This window comes from Lissotriton helveticus, chromosome 10 (genome assembly GCF_964261635.1).
Source record: "Lissotriton helveticus chromosome 10, aLisHel1.1, whole genome shotgun sequence".
Taxonomy (NCBI): Eukaryota; Metazoa; Chordata; class Amphibia; order Caudata; family Salamandridae; genus Lissotriton; species Lissotriton helveticus.
Window position 1 is genome coordinate 820,417,427 of NC_136071.1, and position 20,226 is coordinate 820,437,652.

General features: G+C 44.7%; 1 protein-coding gene across 2 annotated transcripts in view; it reads right to left on the reverse strand.

Moving 5' to 3' along the window:
- The window catches only part of PDSS1 (decaprenyl diphosphate synthase subunit 1), a 299,714-nt gene that overhangs the window by 141,931 nt on the left and 137,557 nt on the right, over positions 1-20,226 (reverse strand). For both annotated transcript variants that reach the window (XM_078663430.1, XM_078663431.1), the window contains exon 6: positions 13,618-13,729. In XM_078663430.1, the coding sequence (XP_078519556.1) occupies positions 13,618-13,729 (112 nt within the window). The remainder of the gene's footprint in view (positions 1-13,617; positions 13,730-20,226) is intronic.

Sequence of the window (20,226 nt, forward strand, 5' to 3'; positions counted from 1 at the left end):
TTAAAACTCTCTTAGATAGGCTCTCCAACTCCTAGCATGCTCATACCTCATCTCCTGCCAACATTGGTTTGCAAGGGTACCCTGGTCTGAACGAAACATAGAAAATAACGATTTTAAAAAGGCAAATTGACGTACCAGAGATTGCCTTTTCAGACCACATTCCAATCTGACATTGGCATATCCCATATACCTAGGGACCCCAAAGACAGATTTAAAAACTTTTATTTGTGGGTCATCAAGGATTTTTGCGTCTTTCCCACGAAAAATCACTGAACGTAAGCCAAAGAAGGGATCAGCTTTGCTTTCATAACCTTTAGCAGATGTTCATGGTTTGGACAAGACAACTTATCCCTCAACTTTCTAAAAGCAAAGGACAAGGCTGTCGCTTTTGCTTTGAGGATAGTGAAATGCTGTCTAAAAGGCAGATATTTGCCAAATGTTAATACTAGATACTTATAATATTTCACAGTTTCAATATGTAACCCGTTAATCTTCCATTCTTTCTTATCTGTTTTTGTACCACCTATCGTCATTATTTTTGTCTTTTTGGTATTTATTTGTAAACCATTAAAGGAGATATTGTGATTAAAAGAATCAACTAATCTTCTTAGGCCTATGGCAGTGTGGCTTAACAAAATGACATCTTCAGCATATTGTAAATATTTGATATCTTGGCCTAAGAAGGTAGGTGAATGGGCGTTAAGTACTTTAAAATGTAATGGTAGGTCGGCCATAAAAAGATTAAAAAGGCATGGAGCCAGAACGTAACCTTGTTTTAGACCACTCTTAGTTTCAAATCGGCAAGTTGTGCTTCTGCCATCTCCGACCTTGATCTGGACCCATGTGTTAGTATATAACAATGTAATCATATTGAGCAATTGGTTTGGGATACCCCATTCTGAAAGTATAGCCCAAAGTAGATTACGGGGAACAGAATCAAAAGTGGCCTTAAGGTCGACAAAACAGATATATAGCTTTTGCTTTCTATACTTTGCTCTTTTGGCCAATACAGTCAGTAAAATGCTTAACCCATTTTTGCTCCAATATGTGACATTCTATACCTCTGGGTGAATGCCCGGAAAAGAAAGGCTGGTTTACAATCTCCCAGAATGCCCTATTATCTTTTAGAAGGGCCACACTTTCCAAGACCTCCAAGGCTCTTGTTCCAATATCTACTTTCCTCTTCTCAAGTGCTTGGTTTTAAGCCCTCCTGCTCTCCTGACCACATTCTGGTCCTGTGGAACTGTGTTAGTGTTTATTTTTTTTACATATATTTGTGTTTTATAAGCATTAGTACATTTATAGTTAGACTAGAATTGCACATGGAGGTCTGTCCGGGGCTTATCTGAGGTTAGTGCTTCTGAAATGGATTTGCATATGATGCCGAAACTGCCACCTGTACCTGCTGGGTCAGCAGCACCTGAGAGGCAACATGAGATCTCTCCTGATTTTTTATATTAAGGTCCCTGAACATTGAATTAGGGTTAACGTGGGTCTATTTCCTTCGTACTACCTTGTTAAGAGCGTAGGTTAAACCGAGGTTGAGAAACTAACAGTGGGAGGGCAAGGCTGACAATTACGAGATGTGGTCCCTAAATGGGGGATCAGATCTCGTATTTTTTTCAGTAGGGGGAATAAATCCTCAGATTGAAGGATGGGATCGATCGTGCTGCCTTTCCCTCTTCCAACAAAAGTTGGAAGCACCACACTATAATCACTATTTATCTCAGAGGTGAAAAACAGCTTATTAGTTTTTTTTTGTGTTTTTTTTTTAGTTAGTTAGTTCTTTATTCGGTTTTTAAAGAACATGAAAAACCATAAAAGCAGTATCACAAATAAAAACGTCATTATACATCAATATAAAAAATTGTTACAATTCATAAGGAAACGTGATATCCCTGCAAAACATTGGGGGACCCTATACCATGCTAGCTGATACATCAATATTCTTTATTTCTGGGATTCATATATTTTCCATTTGATAAAACTTATCAAAGATTTACTCTGTGTTTAAAAATACATTTCAGAAATGTCAATGTATTTGCAAATTCGTTCAGACTCTAGAAACTGCAGTCGCAGCATGGCTGGGCGACATCTTCTAAAGCCCATTGTTTTTAGCAACGGCAACAACCAAAGCCTACGATGGCCATCATAGAATTTACAGAACAGAACAGTATGGATTGTTGACTGTTCTGATGTTCTATCACATAGACAAGGTAATAGAATTTGATCCCAACTATTTTGGGCCGGGAAAGCCACCAATCGATGGAAGATGTTAAATTTAAATCTTACCAACAGGAATCGCTCAAATTGTGACAAAACATATGTTAAATATGGCTGAATTGAAAGGGTAGTCTGTATCGCCATTGAATGTTGTACGGAAGCTTTTCTTGCTTCTGTGGCGATGCGCAGCTCTTCTACGTGGGTCAATGCCCTCACTTTCAATTCCTTTCTGGATATTTCAGAGATCCTATCAGGAGCGGAGTAATAGTCTCTGAGCCCCATGTCAGTCAAGAACTTCTTCACATACCTAAGCCAACTAATTTTAACTGAGTGGTCTAATGACATGCAATCCACCACTATTTGCTTAGTAAGTGAATTTTTTGTTGATGTCCAAATTCGACGCCGCAGTAGAAGCGGTTGTATTTTCGCTAAATCCACCTTATACGGGATCCTCAGTTCTGCATGGCACACAAACGTAGAGACGCATTTAGGTGCCGCTAATAAAAATCTTTAAAAAGTATTCTCTGCTACTTGTAAGGAACTAGTATTGGTATATCCCCACAATCCAGCCCCATACAGGGCTATAGTTTGGCATTTGGCTCTATAGATATGTAACAATTCTACGGGTGGCCTTTTTCCCAGCTTTTGTGAAAAACTTATGAGCGCAGCAATTGCTCGCATTAGATGGTGTTTCCTGGCCTCAATTGCGGGTTTCCAAGTTAATCTATCATCAATTATGATGCCTAGATAGGGGTATTGGCCAGTAACTTCGAGTCTTTCTTTATCAAGGATTATGTCTTTACCCCCTTTTTTCCCTGAACCTGCTGCCATTACATATGTCTTTTTTATATTTATTCGCAGATCAAGGTTCCCCATAAAAGTGGCATACCTATCCAAAGCCTTCTGTAGTTTGCGTGGGGTGCGGGCCAGTATCACGGCGTCGTCTGCGTAGAGCAGAGCGGGTATCGGGCGGTCTCTGACTTGCGGTAGGTCCTGGCCCCCCTTCACCATTGCCACCTCCAGTCCATTTGTGTAAAGTGAAAAGAGAAAGGGGGCCAAGACACAACCCTGCCCGACACCACGCTCTACCCTGAACGACTCAGTCAACTCGCCTTTTACACCAAAACGTACCCTCGCGGAGGCATTCGAATATAATTCCCTCAAGAAACCAATCAGGGGGACCTCAACACCCAAATTTAAAAGGACGGACCACAATTTTGCATGGGAAACGCAGTCAAAAGCAGCAGACAGGTCAACATACACCATGTATAACCTGCCCTGCTTTGCACAAACGTATTTACCCAACAGCATTGAAAAATTTAGGGCTTGCTCGGTCCTCCCAAAACCCTCCTGAAATCCGAACTGGAGATCAGAGAGAATCCCACTATCGTCAGCCCATCGCTGTAAACGCTCAAGCACTACTCTCCCCACCACCTTGCCTAGCGAGTCCAGAAGAGAGATCGGGCGATCGCAGGACACTTCATGCCTGTCTCCTTTCTTAAATATAGGGACCATGATGGATTTGGTCCAGGATGCCAGCAGACCGTTCTTCAATGCTGCCCTGAACACCCTAGTCAGTATGGGGGCCCACAGGTCTATTTTATATTTTAAAAAGTCTACAGGAAACCCGTCTGGGCCCGGGGCGTTACCATTTCTACTTGCATTTAGCGCTTGAAGGACCTCACTTATGGTTAGTTCTAACGTGATGGGATAAGCCTCCGTCAAGGGGCTATCACTAAATGCTGCGTCGGCCCCTTCTGTTTCCTGGGCCTTCGTGAATATTTTCGAAAAGTGATCCACCCAGACTGATCCCTCAATGGCCACTTCAATGGTTGGAAGGGTTTTGCGATCTAGTAGGAATGGAGCTTTTACCACTCTCCAGAATGCCTCACTATTATTGTCTAAAGAGCTTTCGTGCAGTTGGTCCCATAAAGCTTGTTTTAGTTCGGCTTTCCTTTCTTTAAATGCTATGTTGTAGTCCTTTCTTAAAATTCTTATTTCTTCTTGATCTCTATTAGTTTTTTTGGGCTATTTTCAATTTTTTTATGTTCTGCCGTACATTTATGATTAAACCATCCTGTTTTCCTGGGACGGTCGCTTTTTACCTGGGCTGTTAGTAATTCATTTGTTTTCCCCAGTATTACCTCAAAATTATGTAGGACTTCCTCCTCCGAGGCTCCCAAATCTAGGCACTTAACTATGGAAGGATAGATTGCACGTATCACTTTTCTGGTTAATTCCCGGCATCTACCTTCTCCCATCTTAGGGAATATCCATTTATCTTAGCTAGATGTAAAGTGTTCTGGATTAGCGCACTGGCTAAAATCTGAGGGGTGGCCTGGGCGTGATCCATAAAAAGTTCTAGGGTGAGGGCACTATGATCACTTAATGTGTTCACCAATAAATCAAAGCTCATGACCCTATTAGCCAGAGCATTTGATACTAAGATGTAGTCTATTGTGGTCTCACAACCCCTTCCAAAAAAAGTTAGATCTAGCCGATGGGATATCATATTTAATTTATTCACCATCATAAGCCCCAAATCTGAGAGGACTTCATTCAGATATGCCCCAATAGGAGTATGGGTAAAGTGCACAATTGGCTCTTCTTGTTCATCCACCAACCCACAGATATTTCTATTACTGCGTAAGCAAGGGTGCAGGTTAAAGTCACCCCCCCATATAATACTTACGCTAGCTCTGCCTCCTACCTCCTGTGTCAATTGGGCGAGCTTATGACGTAGGGAACCCAGGACATTCAGGGCCTGTCCTTCCGAAGATTATGATAAAAATTGAGCAGAAGGATGATCTCTTTATTATAAAACGATAGGCTGAGCAACTGATAATGTGGATCCAAGTGTAGGACTGTTATTTCCAGTCCCTCAATTGTGTTGGCTATAAAAACCGACAGACCTCCCTTCACCCTACCCGAGGTGGCTGCTAATGCAGGAGTAAAATAGGTCTTATATCCAGCCAAATGCAATTCTGTCGTGGCCTATGTCTCCTGGAGACAGATAACACTATAGTTATGAACAAAATTCAGGGCACTTCCATCGTCAACCTTTGTGCGAAGGCCCGCGATGTTCCAGGACATGAGTTTAAGCGATTTCCCTTCATTTACTGGTAAACTATCCTTGGGAGGGATGTGATAGCTTCCCAACTGCACCTCATCTACGTGTGTCTCCACAGTACTTTCTTTTGTATGTTGGATTGCTCCTCCAATAGGGATTCCAGCTTTATTTTGTTCTGCAGTATTATTTCCTCTCTGGATGGATTGCGTTAATGGGGGTTTGACCATGATGTCCTCCTCCTGTGCATCTGGACCCCCTGACATTGAGATTCCAAGCACTACAGGTTTAACGGGAGTACGAGTTTTCCCAATGGCAGTAGGGTGGAGTCAATCCACACCTTCAAGCCCATAGAGCATCGAAAAATGATTAAAGTCGGTATATTTAAACCTTGATGTTCCATGTTGAAACTATGGAAACCCTGGTTTAAAGGGAATCTTTGTGGGTAAAAAAGCATTTGCTTAAAACCATGGTGTTCTATACCATGCCTATTTAAACTCTGCCTTCCTGATGAGTATTCTTTAGGATATGGGGCCGACGTCTGTGGATAAAAGTAACTGAGATAATGCGTAGAGATAGATTCACTGCCTCTCGCATCATACCAGTCGCCAATATGCCTCACTGCTCTATGATCTTTGAAGTTAATAATAATGGCGTCCCCGTTTCTATCTTTAGGCCGCGATCCAACCCAGTTTACACGCCTTACATTAAGAATTTCTCCATTCACATGGGCCGGCAGAGGTCTATTATTACACAGCCAATATATGACTTTATTTCTTAAGGCTCGATGGTCTTCCTTTATTCCCATAGGAAGCACGGGAAACCCACCCACAACAACAACAAAAGGAGCAGATTCTGGTGGCAAGTCTTCTCTTCTGTTGGATGGTCTATATGTATTTTGGGGGGCAGTTAATCCATTTTCCTTATCAGCCTTATCAACCTTATTTTCGGAGGGTTCCAGTTTTTTCCCTGATTCCGTTATCTCCCCCTTTTGATTACTCGCGTTTCGTTTAGGTGCTACTTTAAGGGGTGTCATCTTCTGTAATAAGGAAGATATCTGGGCTTTTTTGGGAGATTTACGTAATGATTTTTGGGCCACGTTTTTAACCTTTATGGGGACTGTAGGACAAGGGGGGCATTGTTTAGTGGGCAACGTGGGGTTTACATTAGTAGCCGGGGGATTAGTAATGACCAGACCTTTTGCCAGGTCGGCTAGTATTAATGAATTACCTTCAACCTGTTTCTCCATCTGGTCTAACTTTGTATTAGTCATCCTGGTTCTCTCTAAGAGTGGGAGCATCAGTGATTTCACCAGGATTTCAATTTTTTCCAAGAGGCCACCCTCCTCAGTGGGACAATCAGGGGGATGAGTAGTTATTAAGGGAGCCCTACGAAGGATTGGGGGCTGAACAACAACTGACGGGCCGGGATCAGAGTCTTTGTTTGTAAGTTTGCTATTTTTGCTTGACGGGTTTTCAGAGGACCACCCCCTCTTTTCTTACTAGCGGGTTTAATCTTAGCTGGTGTCCTCTGGATCAAGTTGGGGGGAGATGAAATAGATAGCCTTGGAGAGTTTGATAAACTAGTGTTACCACTACTGGAAGACAGACTCAAAGGAGATGAAATAATACTAGAACTATTTAGATCTTCCTCAACATCCAGCAGCCTAATTCCCTCCCCTATAGAATTTGTGGACACCGGGGAGATCACCGAGCCTATTCGCCCTAAGGAGGATCTCTTCCCCGTTATTAAATCCAAGGATAAACGCTTCTCTGCAAAAGCAATTCCCTTTTCAAGTATATTGGAAGCTCTCTTAAAAAAGTGATCCAGGGTAACCGTGGCCACCCCATTTGAAGTCGCGAGGGTAATATGGCGATTTTTTCCAGACCGCAATGACATAATGACTTCAACCACTACTAGCCAACACTTTACAATAAATATCACAATTGTACCTAGTCACGGTGATGTTTCCCTGGATGAGTGGTTATCTACAAATAATGGGCAAGAGACAAATGTAAGAGGGGGGGCCCGGCCCGGCCTTAGTCGACCTTAGACGGCCCGCCCTTTGCCCGGGTTTGGCCCGGCATCCGCCCGCGCGCGTCCCGCGGGAATGTCCAATATTATGTAGAAGGCAAGGGGGCGGGAAGAGGAGCCAGGTGCGCTGGATGTCAACGCGCACAGACTGCTGGTCCTCGCAGTCCCACTCCTCTATCCAGTTGGAAAGTTTGTGCAGGTATTAGCCCCAAATCGGCAGAAGGTGAAGCAAAAGGTTCCCTTTAAAAGTCGTTTCCACACAAGGGAAGCTTGCACCAGCAGTGTTCAGCCCTTCTAAATTGTCATGCGAGTCAGTTACTATCAATGGTGTTTATATCAGATCTAGGCATGCGCCATCCCTCTCAGACAAAACTGGAGCATCACGGTCTGAATGTTGGACCCGACCCCCACCCCTCTCTCCCACCCCAGATAATATATACATCATCCTCTGTATGCAGGCTGTATCTGCTTACTCTCACTAGAGAGCCCTCAGCAGTATTCCCCCATACTTCCCAACTGGTCTGCAGGGTGACTGAGTCAATCATTAGAGTTCAATCCTGAGAATGGAAGGAAACTATAGTAAGTGGGAAACGGGGGGGGGACTCCCTTTCATACTACTCGGGGGCAAAAGGCACCACCCCCTTTCCTCCTGCCCCTGAGCTTCGGTTAGGCACGGAGGGTAGAAGTACACAACAGCAAAACACTGAGTCGCTTGCGCATCCTCACGGCTTGGACTCTAACCATTCTTATCAAGTGGTGAGCAAAGTCTGGGTACCTGATGCTTATCACTATGCAGTCTCCCTCACTAGATTTGAGGGAAGGGAAGGGCTGATCCATCTGGCTCTCCTCACCAATAAGATGTCATAGTATTCCCAGGATACAAAGGCGGTGTTTCGAGCGAGCCAGTGACAGACTTTGTTTTTTAGTTCAGTGTGAGTTTCTCCCACATTTTGTTTTATTTTTAAACAAACTTTATTGAATTTGAGATAAAGTTCCAGTCAGTATTGATACATCGTGTGTTACTTTGATCAGGATCAGAACTCTTCAATTCACTATGCCCCTTACAAAGTGGTGTGGAAAAGACAGCAATGATCATTCCCAGTCTCATAAAACTCCCCGCCCCCACTTCCCCTGGCAACTCCCTGAGCAAACGCCCAGCAGTATCCAATTTGAAGCTTTCATATGTGTCCTTGTTCTGGAATGAAGACCCTTAACCCACAACAAGAGCAATCCCCTTCTCTCCCCACCTCTCAAACGATTATAAAGACCCCTTGCCTTGCAATGACTCGATTAAGCATGCCAAACTTCAATCAGACCTGAGCAGGGGAAGCAGACCGTAGCAAATGTAATAGCGATTTGTGAGTTTTTGCAACAACGTTGTCTAGTGCAGGTGCTTTTCTTCCTTCGCAAGGCTACACTACCACAGTTGATGGTTGACAAAACTTTTCCATTGACAACTTTCACTATAGGATCCAATAATGGGCCCTTAAGAATTTTATATAGAGTAATAAATACGGATAATAGTGATTGGGCCTTCGCTTTAATATATTGATTGTGTATGTGAAAAGATCTTTTGCAGTCAATAATTCCTAAATATTTTTATTTTCTGGTACATTCAATACGTTTGTTGTTTACAAACCATGTCCTCTGCTTATTGATTGACATAGCTTTATTAACATTCACTTCACTCGCATCCTACTATTAAGGTACAAAAGTTGAATCGCTTTAAGCAGGGTTGGAGGAATGATACAATCATTCAGTATTTCCCACAATCTATTCCATCTGTACTCTATTGAATGCAGATTTAAAATCGACAAACAGAGGAGTTATTTGCCATAATATTATCAATGATTAATGATTGAGCTAGCCAGTTGCTAGTAGTGTCAGTGCCTTTGTTAAATCTAGTTTGATTTATTGGCACAATAATTTCCGCTTTAGCCCAATCACCCAGTTCTTTAAGCAGAAATATTGCAAATAGTTTGCCATCATTACCTAAAAGAGTAATTAGATGATATTTGGCTGGCGAAGCCTTATCATCTCCTTTATAGATGACGTGCACAATTGCGCCTCACCAAGAATCTGGAATTGTATCTTTCACGAGGGCATAGTTATACAATAAGGCCAGCTTTGCGGGCCAAAAGTCTGGGTTAACCTTGAATGGTGTTTGCAACAGACCATTCAACCCGTGACTGAGACTGAGAAAATATTTCAGCTATTTCCACCGACTGGAATATCAATGGTTCTACTGTTTTTATATTGTTGTTTTTGTACGACTTAATCAACTCTGTTGAACTATGGTTGATTGAAATTAACAGAATGGAGGAGTTTAAAGTTTTGCGGTGGCCCGAACCCGTCAGATCAACTTTATGTTACCGATATAAGGTTTGAAGATATTTAAACCATGTTGACTGCAATGTTCGCGTTATTAGCTATCATGGGCGCTGTTATAATCTGATTTACAGTCTCCCAAAATCAGCTTGAATTTTTGGTTTTACTTACATGGAGGACTTTGCCCAAAAAAAGATATTCATGATGCTTCTTTGCAAGCCAGACAATTGTTCTGTATTTCCTTAGGTTAAGTACCAGCTGCTCATTATTCAGGTTTTTCCTCCATCTCCTTAACGCCTGACTTACCTCTTTTTTTTTTGCTCATGAGAACTGCCTTAGTTTGCCGAAGATTTTGGTGGCTCAGTACACCATTCTTTCGGGCCTTATGGGACTCATTGTTGGAAAATTCATTTGATAGCTCTTTTATGAACCGTTCCAGTAAGAAAGTGCCTTTTTTTGCATGGATGCCCGCACTTTTTGTAAAACTGTTGATGTACTTTGACTGAGTGCACCTTGGTTTCCTGCCAACCAGGTACCCAGAGCCTGTGTTCTTTCCCTAAAACTGCATTAAGAAAAACCCCAATTGGCACTCTTTGGCCACATGTCAGTCCCTTGTAAATGGTACCATAGGTACTAAGGGCACTGTGGCCAGAGAAGACCTTTAAGGCTGCAGCACGTATTGTGCCACCCTTAGAGGCCCTGTACCTTTACACACACACTGCCATAGCAGGCTGTCTGTTTTGGTGCAGAACAAAGTGAAGAGTCGACATGGCACACATCCCGGTGTGCCATGCCTACAACCCACTGCCCTGGCATAGGTCAGCCACCCCTCTAGCTGGGTGAACTATACCGCTAGTGAGGGTACATGTGCATGAGCCGTGTACCTCTACAGTGTCTAAGCCAATGCTTAGACATTGTAAGTTCAGTAATGCCATTAAGAGTACATGGTACTGGGAGTTTGTCATTACGAACTCCACAGCACCATAATGGCTTTACTGAAAACTGGGAAGTTTGGTATCAAACTTCTCAGCACATTAAACCCACAATGATGCCAGTGTAGGATTTAATGAGAAATGCACTCAGAGGGCATCTTAGAGATGCCCCCTGAAAAACGACCTAACACTAGTGTCTTGGCTGAGTGGCTGCTCTCCAGTTGCCAACACCAGACATGTTTCTGGACCCCTGGGTGGAGAGCCTACTGCTCTCGGGGGTCTGAAACAATGCATATCCTGGGACGAGGTGCCAAGCCTCCTCCCCCAGGATGGGCAGGTTCCATGAAGGGGAAGCTTCAAAGGCTTGCCTCCTTTGTAAGCTACCCCAGCGATTTGCTGCTTCCAGCAACTGACCCCCACCGGTTCGGACCCCCACTTTGGGAAGGAGAACCGGTGGGAAAACCAAGTGAGGAAGGGAGGTGTGCCCACCTTTGCCAATCCCATCCCTCATGTGGGGGAGGCGACGTGAAGCACAACTCTCAGTCCCACAATCTTGCAGATGGGGGACCTAGCCAACCAGAGATAGGCATAACCCTCCCTCCCACTGGAGGGTGGCATAATATGGAGTGTAAGTAACCCTTCTGGTGAATGTTCACCAGTATAATGGATGCACTGCGTAAACTATAAAATCAACACTTCACAATGTTATGAGACAAAAAGAAAACAAATCATTCCGTTGATTTATACAAAAGATGTATAATGACCATAGAACCTTGAAATCAGATTAATTTCACCATCGAATTACAAAAAGTGAAAACACATGAATGAAATTCCAACAATTATATTAAAAAAACTCAATACATTAATAGTTCTGAATAACCTAACTGATGCATGTTACGACTGAATTACCCAGTCCAGCCCAATGCATTTTGGGATTATATTCATCCCTTCTGCGGGGGCCACTGAAGTTTTTTGAATATCATAGTTGGAATTTCATACATGTGTTTTCACTTTTTGTAATCAGATGGTGATATTAATCTGATTTCAAGGTGATACATCTTTTGTATAAATCAATGGAATGATTCGCTTTTGAGGAGTAAGAGGACGCCCAGTGACTTGGCCCAAGCTCTGCCGGCCTGTCCACACTTCGAACCTGCTCCAGCGAAATCCCGGTGTGTCCTGCAGCAAGAAGCCCTCAAGAACCCGAAGGACCTGCCTGCATTCCAAAACCAAAACTTTGTATTCCGTGAGCACCGGATTATCAAATCTGCAAGTCTGCACCACTCTGCACTCAACGCCCAAAGCTCGAGTCCAAATGGTCCAACACCAGGAGGAGGACTCTCCGGCGATCCTGACCTGAGATCTGGTGATCTCGGACCAGCCTCGCATCTCCAATTGACACCTGCAGTCTCCTTCTGGAGGATCCCCCCCACGATTGTGACCGGAGCTGGTAAGAAAACCCAACGCCTAAAGACATCCCTGCATCTGACGTCCAACGGCATTGGGTGGTCCAACTGACAGTGTCCCAGCATCCCCAGGCATTCCAACTTACATCTCCGACCAGTTGATCTTTGTCCCCGAATCTGCAGTCTTTTTTGTAACCGGAGAATCCCCATTGAAAACAGGGCACCCGATGCCAAAACAGCACCTTGCACCCAGCCGCCTCTACGGGTGTATCTAGGGTGTCAACTCTAATCCCCCTTTGCCCTGAGCCTAACACCAGGAGCTTTGCTCCCACAACCTTGTGGCCTGCTCGTGAGCAGCCATCAAAAGGAGGCTCCCTGTCCTCCATTGGATAACATTGGGCCTCAGCACTCTGCACCCGGCTGCCTTAGTGCAGCTGAAGGTGCGTTGAGTGTGCATCCTTGACCCCAGAAAATCACCTCCCAAGCCCATGTACTTACCTTGAAACATATAACCATTTCCTCCCATAGGACTGCATTGACTGCTTTCTTGTGAAAATTGTTGTGTGTTGGTTTTGTATGAGAACTTCAAAAACTGCACATATCTAAAAACTGCTTTACTTACCTTTTCTCTAGGAAATGTCCCAGTGTGATATCTAGGCATATCACACTGAGTAGAAAAAATAATTAATAAAGTAATCTGAAAAGTAATCTAACAGTAATTACCACTGCATTGAAAGTATTGACAAACATGTAACAAAGCCATTTTCATTTAGGTTACTTGTATTGTTCAACCTGCCTTGAAAAGTACCATTTACACTAACTTGTGCCAGGTTTGCTTGGTTCTAGAAAATAAATATAACTAAATAATACTTTGTATACAATCAAATTGGTCTGATACCATTCTTTGAATGTACAATCATTTTTTGCCTGAGTGTGTACAACAAATGCTTAACTCTACCCTCTAAGAAAGCCTTACTGCTCGCCCGCACTACCACAAATAGAGGTTAAGGTGATATCTACTTTTACCTCTGCCTACCTTTTGGGGTCCTCTGGACTTTGTGCACTCTATAGCTCATTTTGGTATAGTATATACACAGAGCCAGCTTCCTACAGTACCCTGCCATTCAGAGGATCAACTCCGTCCTTTATACAGGTCACTACAGTTCTACTATATTGTTTGATCACCTGTATTGATGGATTGTTCCATTTTATTCTCTTGTAGTTCTCAGTATGGACAAGAGTCAGTTTGATGCCAACAGGGGAGACACTGAGAAAGATATTTCAATCAGTTTTGGAAATTATTGCTTTCAGCCAGAGGAATTATCTGAAGTCGCCCGTTACTCCATAAATAGAGACAGACTATTGCATAGTCTACAATCAATTTCTTACATATTATAATCATTTAGGGGATTTGGTACTTGCACTGGTGCTAAATAATCGTCTTGCATGTACTAAGACACCCAGGAGAAAAATAGTGTCAGTTTAGCCATGTAGAGAACAATGCTCAAATTATTTTTCCTTGTTAAAAGCTTGTACACTGAAGATGGTTCTGCAGACCACATTATGTTAATTGTCTTTGAAGCACAATAAAAACAATTTTAAAACAACAAAATAAAAGCACTCTTACCACGCACTAGATCCTCAATTACTTGACCCAGAACAGAGACTACAGCAATGTTTCCAATTCGTGCCAAGGCCATAGACGCAGCTGAAAGAATGTAATCACCAGCAAGAACAGCCTACAAAAAAACCAACAAAAAAAACACAGACACGAGTCTCTGTTAAATTGCACAAATCGAGTGGTTTATTTCACCCCTATGCATTGCCCACACATTGTGACAGTATTTTTTTATGGGAAGGGGAGGGACCAACAATGCATTATGGCTTATTGTAAAGATTGTAAACAAAACCTTTGACACTTTGGGCAGTATTCTCAAAATGTTTAAGATACTGTGTGTTTCACAGTACTATACCAGTGGAGGGCTGGCGAACAAAAAATAACTGCTTGCCTTTTTTGGCTCATCTTCAAGGTTCAAAGTAAATATATTAAAGTGAATGACTATTTTTGAGGGTCATGACGAGTAAAGTTAATATAAAAAGAGAGATAATTGCTATTAACTCATACAGTTCTGTACTTCTATAAAGAATTGTGGAGAAATCCAATGCATTTTCAACATGTTACAAACATGTTACAAATGTCGAGTCTCTTGTAGAATTTGAGTCAATAACCTTTGAGAAAAAAATGTTTATGCTCCTTTTAAGGTGAGTAAAGTATGGGGAATGTGTGGATTAAAAATAACTATGGGCAGCTGCCGGACCAACTTTAAGTAGCAAGTTCCACGTCATGATTAAGAATAGTAATTGCACGCAGAGATCCTACTAGTCTTGTCAAGTTTTAAAGTAAGGAGAACGATCAACATGTTTCATGCCCTAAGATGTCAGAGATCGTGGCTTTTCGTGGCTTTTCTTCAGGACCTAGAAAACCTACTTGCTGCTCAAACAGGGGTGGTTCACATCTATGTATCCACACCTCCACCAAATAACCAACTGCAACGAGCTTCCTCTTCAGTAGGGACCCTTGAAGCAGTAGAGGAAAGCGCTAAAGGCTCCAGAGTCATGGGACACTCAGTGGCGTCCCATCCGACTCGTCCATAGGGTACGCAGTGTGTGACCGACCTACCCTCTGTGGATTCCGGAGCGATGTGAGGTCCCTTGGGCTCTTTTCTCTACTGCTTCATGGGTCCCTACTGAAGAGGAACCCCTTTGCACGAAACACATCGACCGTTATCCTCACTTAAAAACTTGACAAGACTATTAGAATTTCTACAAGCAAGTACTATTGTTCTTAATCATGACATGGAACCTGCTAATTAAAGTTGGTCCAGCGGGTGCCCATAGTTATTTTTAATCCATACATTCTCCACACTCTACTCACCTTATATATACCACAAATCCCACACGCACCCGCTTTATCTATGAACCAAGATCACAGATAAAAGACCTCCGGAAAAGAGCCCCCCCCTGTCGGGCCCGTTGGGCATTGCATCGCAGGCCCAACGAGGAGCTGTCCTATGATGAAGCATGTCATATTTCAGGGTGTGTGAGGGCCCTTGCTCCATCATCTTTTCATAGCATTATTTTATGCTCCCTGCTCCCAATACAGGTGCCCGCAATTTGTGGGTAACTATGTATGTCTTCCGCAAATGGCGCGATGTACAAGGCAAATAACAAGGGTGATTGGGGCAGCCTTGTCGGGTCCCTCGAGCGATCGGAATGGGATTAAATAAGATCCCATTAACCCGTACCCTAGCTCTGGGGGAGGTTTACTTGCACCAACCCATTGACAAAATAGCAGACCCTGGCCGGTACAATTTTCAACATGATTTTCCCACCACTGTTAACAATTCCCTGTCCATATCGGTTACTCAAGACTGTCTCCTAGATTTTAAAATAGGAACATTTTGGAGGCGAAAGAGTGGATGTTTAACGTTTTCCCTGCCGTGACGCCCTGGCTCCTGCAGACCTGGAGACACTCTAATTTCGGCTGTCAACCCTTGATATTTTACATACCATTTAAAGTTGAACTGACACAGTTTGAATCTGCTGCATAAGATATTGGGGCTAATGAATTGGTGCTTATGTGGTTCATTCAGGTGATTACAAGCAGGCTGATTTGTCCCAAAAGTATATGTGCGCTTTTGCCTGGGGCTACATCCCCTCTCTTTTTATTTGTTCTTATAAAGAAGCTGCACTTTGATTGATATCCAATTTCAGTGTCGACCTTTTTAGGTGTGATCTCCTCTCGAGTCACTCTGCATAATCGACGTTTCCCCTGTATTGGACTTAATTGATACTTCACTTTCTCCGTGTATATTCAATTCGAAGGAAGGCTGACTGCATATTTGCCACCAAATATTCCTGACAGCTGCTGTTGATATATAAGCAGCTACTCTGGTCAAATCCTTTGGCGTTCTCTCTTTGTTGTGACTGACCTCCGCAAGTTATCCATGCCCTGAAGAAGTCCTCTAGTAGGACGAAACGCGTCGGCCGTTTCACTGTGAAAATTGATGTTTATGACCACATTTTTTAAAGAAATCAGAAAATTCAAATAAACTAATACTTTGGATAATACCTGTACTGTATACAGTTTATGTAGTTGCTCCCTCAGTCCTTGCAATTGATGTGTGGTGCACCTGTGTTTGTTTTGTGCACACAAACCCCATGAAGTATAGAGGGGTAGGAATACCATAGGGATACCAGTTCAGGTGCTGTGGCTCTTAAGGTGCCACTGTCAGGCTTTTTGTAGATATTTCATTTTGAATAGGGGAACTAATAAATGTGTATTTTTGTACCAAAAGAATGGTTAGACACTCCAAATGTTTGAAGAGCAAATATTTCTTTTTGCATACATGTGCATTTTAATTGACAGTAAAATGAAAGGAAATGCATATCAAGACGCTAAAAAAATATAATTTAGTACACAGCAAAATATATGCCATGGCTGTGAAAATTAATCTGGCATAGTTTGGAGTAGTTTTCATACAATGAAAACTATTTGAATACACAAGACTACACATGGAAGGACAGAGACAGCATCTAGGGTCTCCTCTATAGCTACAAATCGTAGCAACACAACTCATCAACCTGCTGAACAGAAGAGAAGGTTTTAGGTTCAAATCTTTTTTATTTGAAATCTGCACCTCAAATACAAATTATTCATCGCAAATGCTGTACATCCAATAGTAGCAAGAAACATTTGAAAGGCAAAGAAACCCCTAACTAGGGTGAGCATAGCAGTCCGATACCCATCCAACCCACGACGGCACAGACCTACAAAAGATGCTACATAGTGCCGACTAGTTGGAACCCCCGCCTCCCACTCCCCAAACTCCCTTTCCCCTCCCCTCCCCTCCCCTCCCCTCACCCACCCGTCCAGTGCTCATATCCGACTCCCCCTGTGTCCTCTCGCTAGGTCCTGATGTATTCATCCCCTGTCCCCCCCCCACCAGGAGGCCTACTCCTTGGGTCCTGTGAGTCGTAACAAACGGAGATACCTCGGGCAGGTAAGTTCTCTGAATTCACTAACCAACAGTGAGCGAAACGGCTGCCACAGTTCGTCATACAGATCTATTTCTCCTGCTAAGGTAAGTGACATCTTCTCCATCCCCAACACACACCACAGCCTGTGCAACCAACCCGTTGTGGAAGGGATCGCAGTGGTGCGCCAGTGCGCTAGGATGTTCTGTACCGCAGATCCTAGGGCGATGGCCATCTGGCGTCCCCTGCGTGAGCGCAGAGGGTATGTCAAGGGGTTAGGGAGCCCTAGTATGGTGTAGGCAGGGAAACGAGGCAATTCTGTTTGAAAGTGCGTGTCAATGTCGTCTATCACCTGTGTCCAATACGATTGTATAAGGGGACAATCCCACAAGAGGTGGAGCAGCGTGCCTGTGTGTCCGCACCCTCTCCAGCAATTTTTGTCTTTACTGTGGTCCATCTCATGTATCCGCTCCGGGGTGTAGTACCAGTATGTGGATATCTTAGTTAGAGTCTCTGTGAGCCTGTTGTGATATGCCGAGTGGCGTGCCCTGTAAGAGATCTGGTCCCATTCTTTGTGGCTCAGAGTCCTGCCCAGTTCTCGCTCCCACCGTTCCCTGCCCGGATTATAAAGAGGTGCTGTTGTGGTTGTAGAACTTTGTAGAGATCAGATATTAATTTGGTGTCAGAGGTGCGGGATAGTAGCCATCTCTCGTATGGCTGAAGCTTCCTATCTGCCGTCTTTCGCACCTGTGGCTGGAGTGCCCAATGGCGGACTTGTAGATATCGCATCCACTCCGTCTCAGGGAAGTTATATTCCTGCCTGAAGAGTGGAAAAGGGAGTACACCGTCTGGACCATAGACGTGGCAGAGGCATCGACATCCCGCCGGTCGCTAGTGGGTGTAGGCCCCCTTGGGCATGCCCGGGGTGAAGTCCGGGTTATCGACCAGGGGTGTGAGCGGTGAGGGAAAAGTGGTGAGTTCATGTATGATGTTAGTAGCGTCCCATACTTTTAGTGGGACCCGTGTGATAAATGAGGCATAAAGATGATACGGTCAGAAGGCTTTGCAAAGGAAGGGGGTCTCCTGGAGTGGGCGCCCTGCCACTGCTTGATCCTGAAATAGCCAGTGTTTCTCTGACTTCCACTTGCTCCATTCCACCAGATAGCGTAGTTGCGCCGCGTGAAAGTATTTGTGCAGATCCGGTATTCCCAGTCCTCCTGCCTCAGGAGCCAAAGTAGACAGTGTCCTCTTCATTCTCGGCTTCCGACCCTGCCAGTTGAAGCGGGCGAGGTCAGTCTGTGTTTTCCGTATCCAACCCACAGGCAGCTGCAGCGGAAGTGCTCTAAAGAGGTATAGGATTTGGGGCAGAACGGTCATTTTGACCGCCGCTATTCTACCTAACCACGAGAGGAGGAGGCGTTTCCAGCGCCCCAGCTCCTCGCATATCTTCCTTTGAAGCGTACTGTAGTTGGCCGCCGTCATGGTTGTGAGTGTGGGAGTCAACTGAATCCCCAGATATGGCACCTTGTCTGCTGACCACTGGAGGGGAAAGAGGGTCTGTAGGTAGGCCTTTGTAGAGGATCTTAGGGAAAGATCGAGGGCCATCGATTTGTTCGTATTCATTTTAAACCCGGCCACTGCCGTAAAGGCACCCATCTCCGCCATGCACGCCGGCAGGGCCGTCCGCGGATTGTCCAGCGATAGCAGGACGTCGTCTGCGTAGAGACTAATGGTGTGCGTATAGCCACCAAACTTTATCCCGGTCGCTGTTTTGTTTTGGCGGATCCTCTGAGCGAATGGCTCCATATAGAGAGCAAAGAGCAGGGGTGACAGCGGGCATCCCTGCCTCGTGCCTCTCTCGATGCCAAAGCTCCGCGAGCTATAGCCATTTACTCGGACCACTGCCGTAGGGAATTTATAACAGTTAAAAATGAAGGTGCAGAACTTCTCTCCGATGCCGACTTTCTTCAGGACCATCTCTAAGTATGGCCAGTGAACCCGGTCGAACGCCTTTTCGGCATCAACTGCCAGCATCATACATTCTCCCAGGATCCGGGAGGTCTTTTCTATGAGGTGGGCAACCCTTTTAGTGTGATCTACCGTCTGACGGTCTGGGACGAAACCCGCCTGATCCGGGTCTATAAGCCCCGGCAAGTGGGGGCCTAGTCGGGCCGCCAGAATGCTCGTGTATAATTTAAGGTCTACGTTAAGTAGTGATATGGGTCTGTACGACCCGCATTTGGTCCTATCTTTCCCAGGTTTTGGGATGACCGAGAGGGACGCTCGCAGAAGGTCAGGGGGGATGGCGCCTGGTTTTGAAAAGGTGTTAAAGAGATGGGCGAGAGTCGGCGCCAACATTGTGCAGAATGTTTTGTAAAAAAGGGCCGTGAAACCATCTGGCCCCGGGGCCTTCCGCAGCTTAAGTTTGGCAATGGCAGAGATTACTTCCTCGATGCGGATATCCCTGTCAAGGTATTCCGCCTGTGAAGGTGCTAGAGAGGGAAGTGTGACAGAGTCCAGATAGGCGGACGCTGCCTGACCGTCCAGAGGGTCACCAGTATAAAGAGCCGTTTAAAATCCTTGAAAAGTTTCCGCGATCTCGGCATCGTCTGTGACCATGGACCCGTCGGGGCGGGAGAGGTCTTTCACTGTCTGTTGTTGGCGCACGACTCTTAGCCTGCTTGCCAATAATCAGCCGCATCTGTCCCCTCCAGTGTAATAGGCATGTCGCAGCCGCAGGGCTGCGTATTCCGCCCGATCCATATCTAGTGCTCTCAGAAGGTGTCTGGCTACTTTAAGTTGTTTCCAAGTCCTAGGTGCCCCAGTTTGCTGGTGCATTCGCTCCAGCTCCTGTACCCTCTGCGTGAGTTCGTCCCGCTTACGTTGCCTGTCTTTATTCTCCGCAGAGGAGAGAGCTAAAAATTCCCCTCTGATAACCGCCTTCATGGCCGCCGATTGTGTCGCCCGCGTCGTGTCACTGTAAGCGTTGTGAAGCTGGTAGTCTTTGATAGTGTCTTGAATGTGTTTCACCACATCTTTCCTCTGCAATAAAGTATCCCGAAGACGCCAAACCCTGGGGGGAACACGGGGCAGGTGGTAAGGTGAGGGTGGTGGTGACTGGTGCATGATCCGAGAGCGAGAGCACCCCTATCTCCGTCGAGGTGGACAGTGCAAACTGGGCAAGTGGCCAGAAGATGGT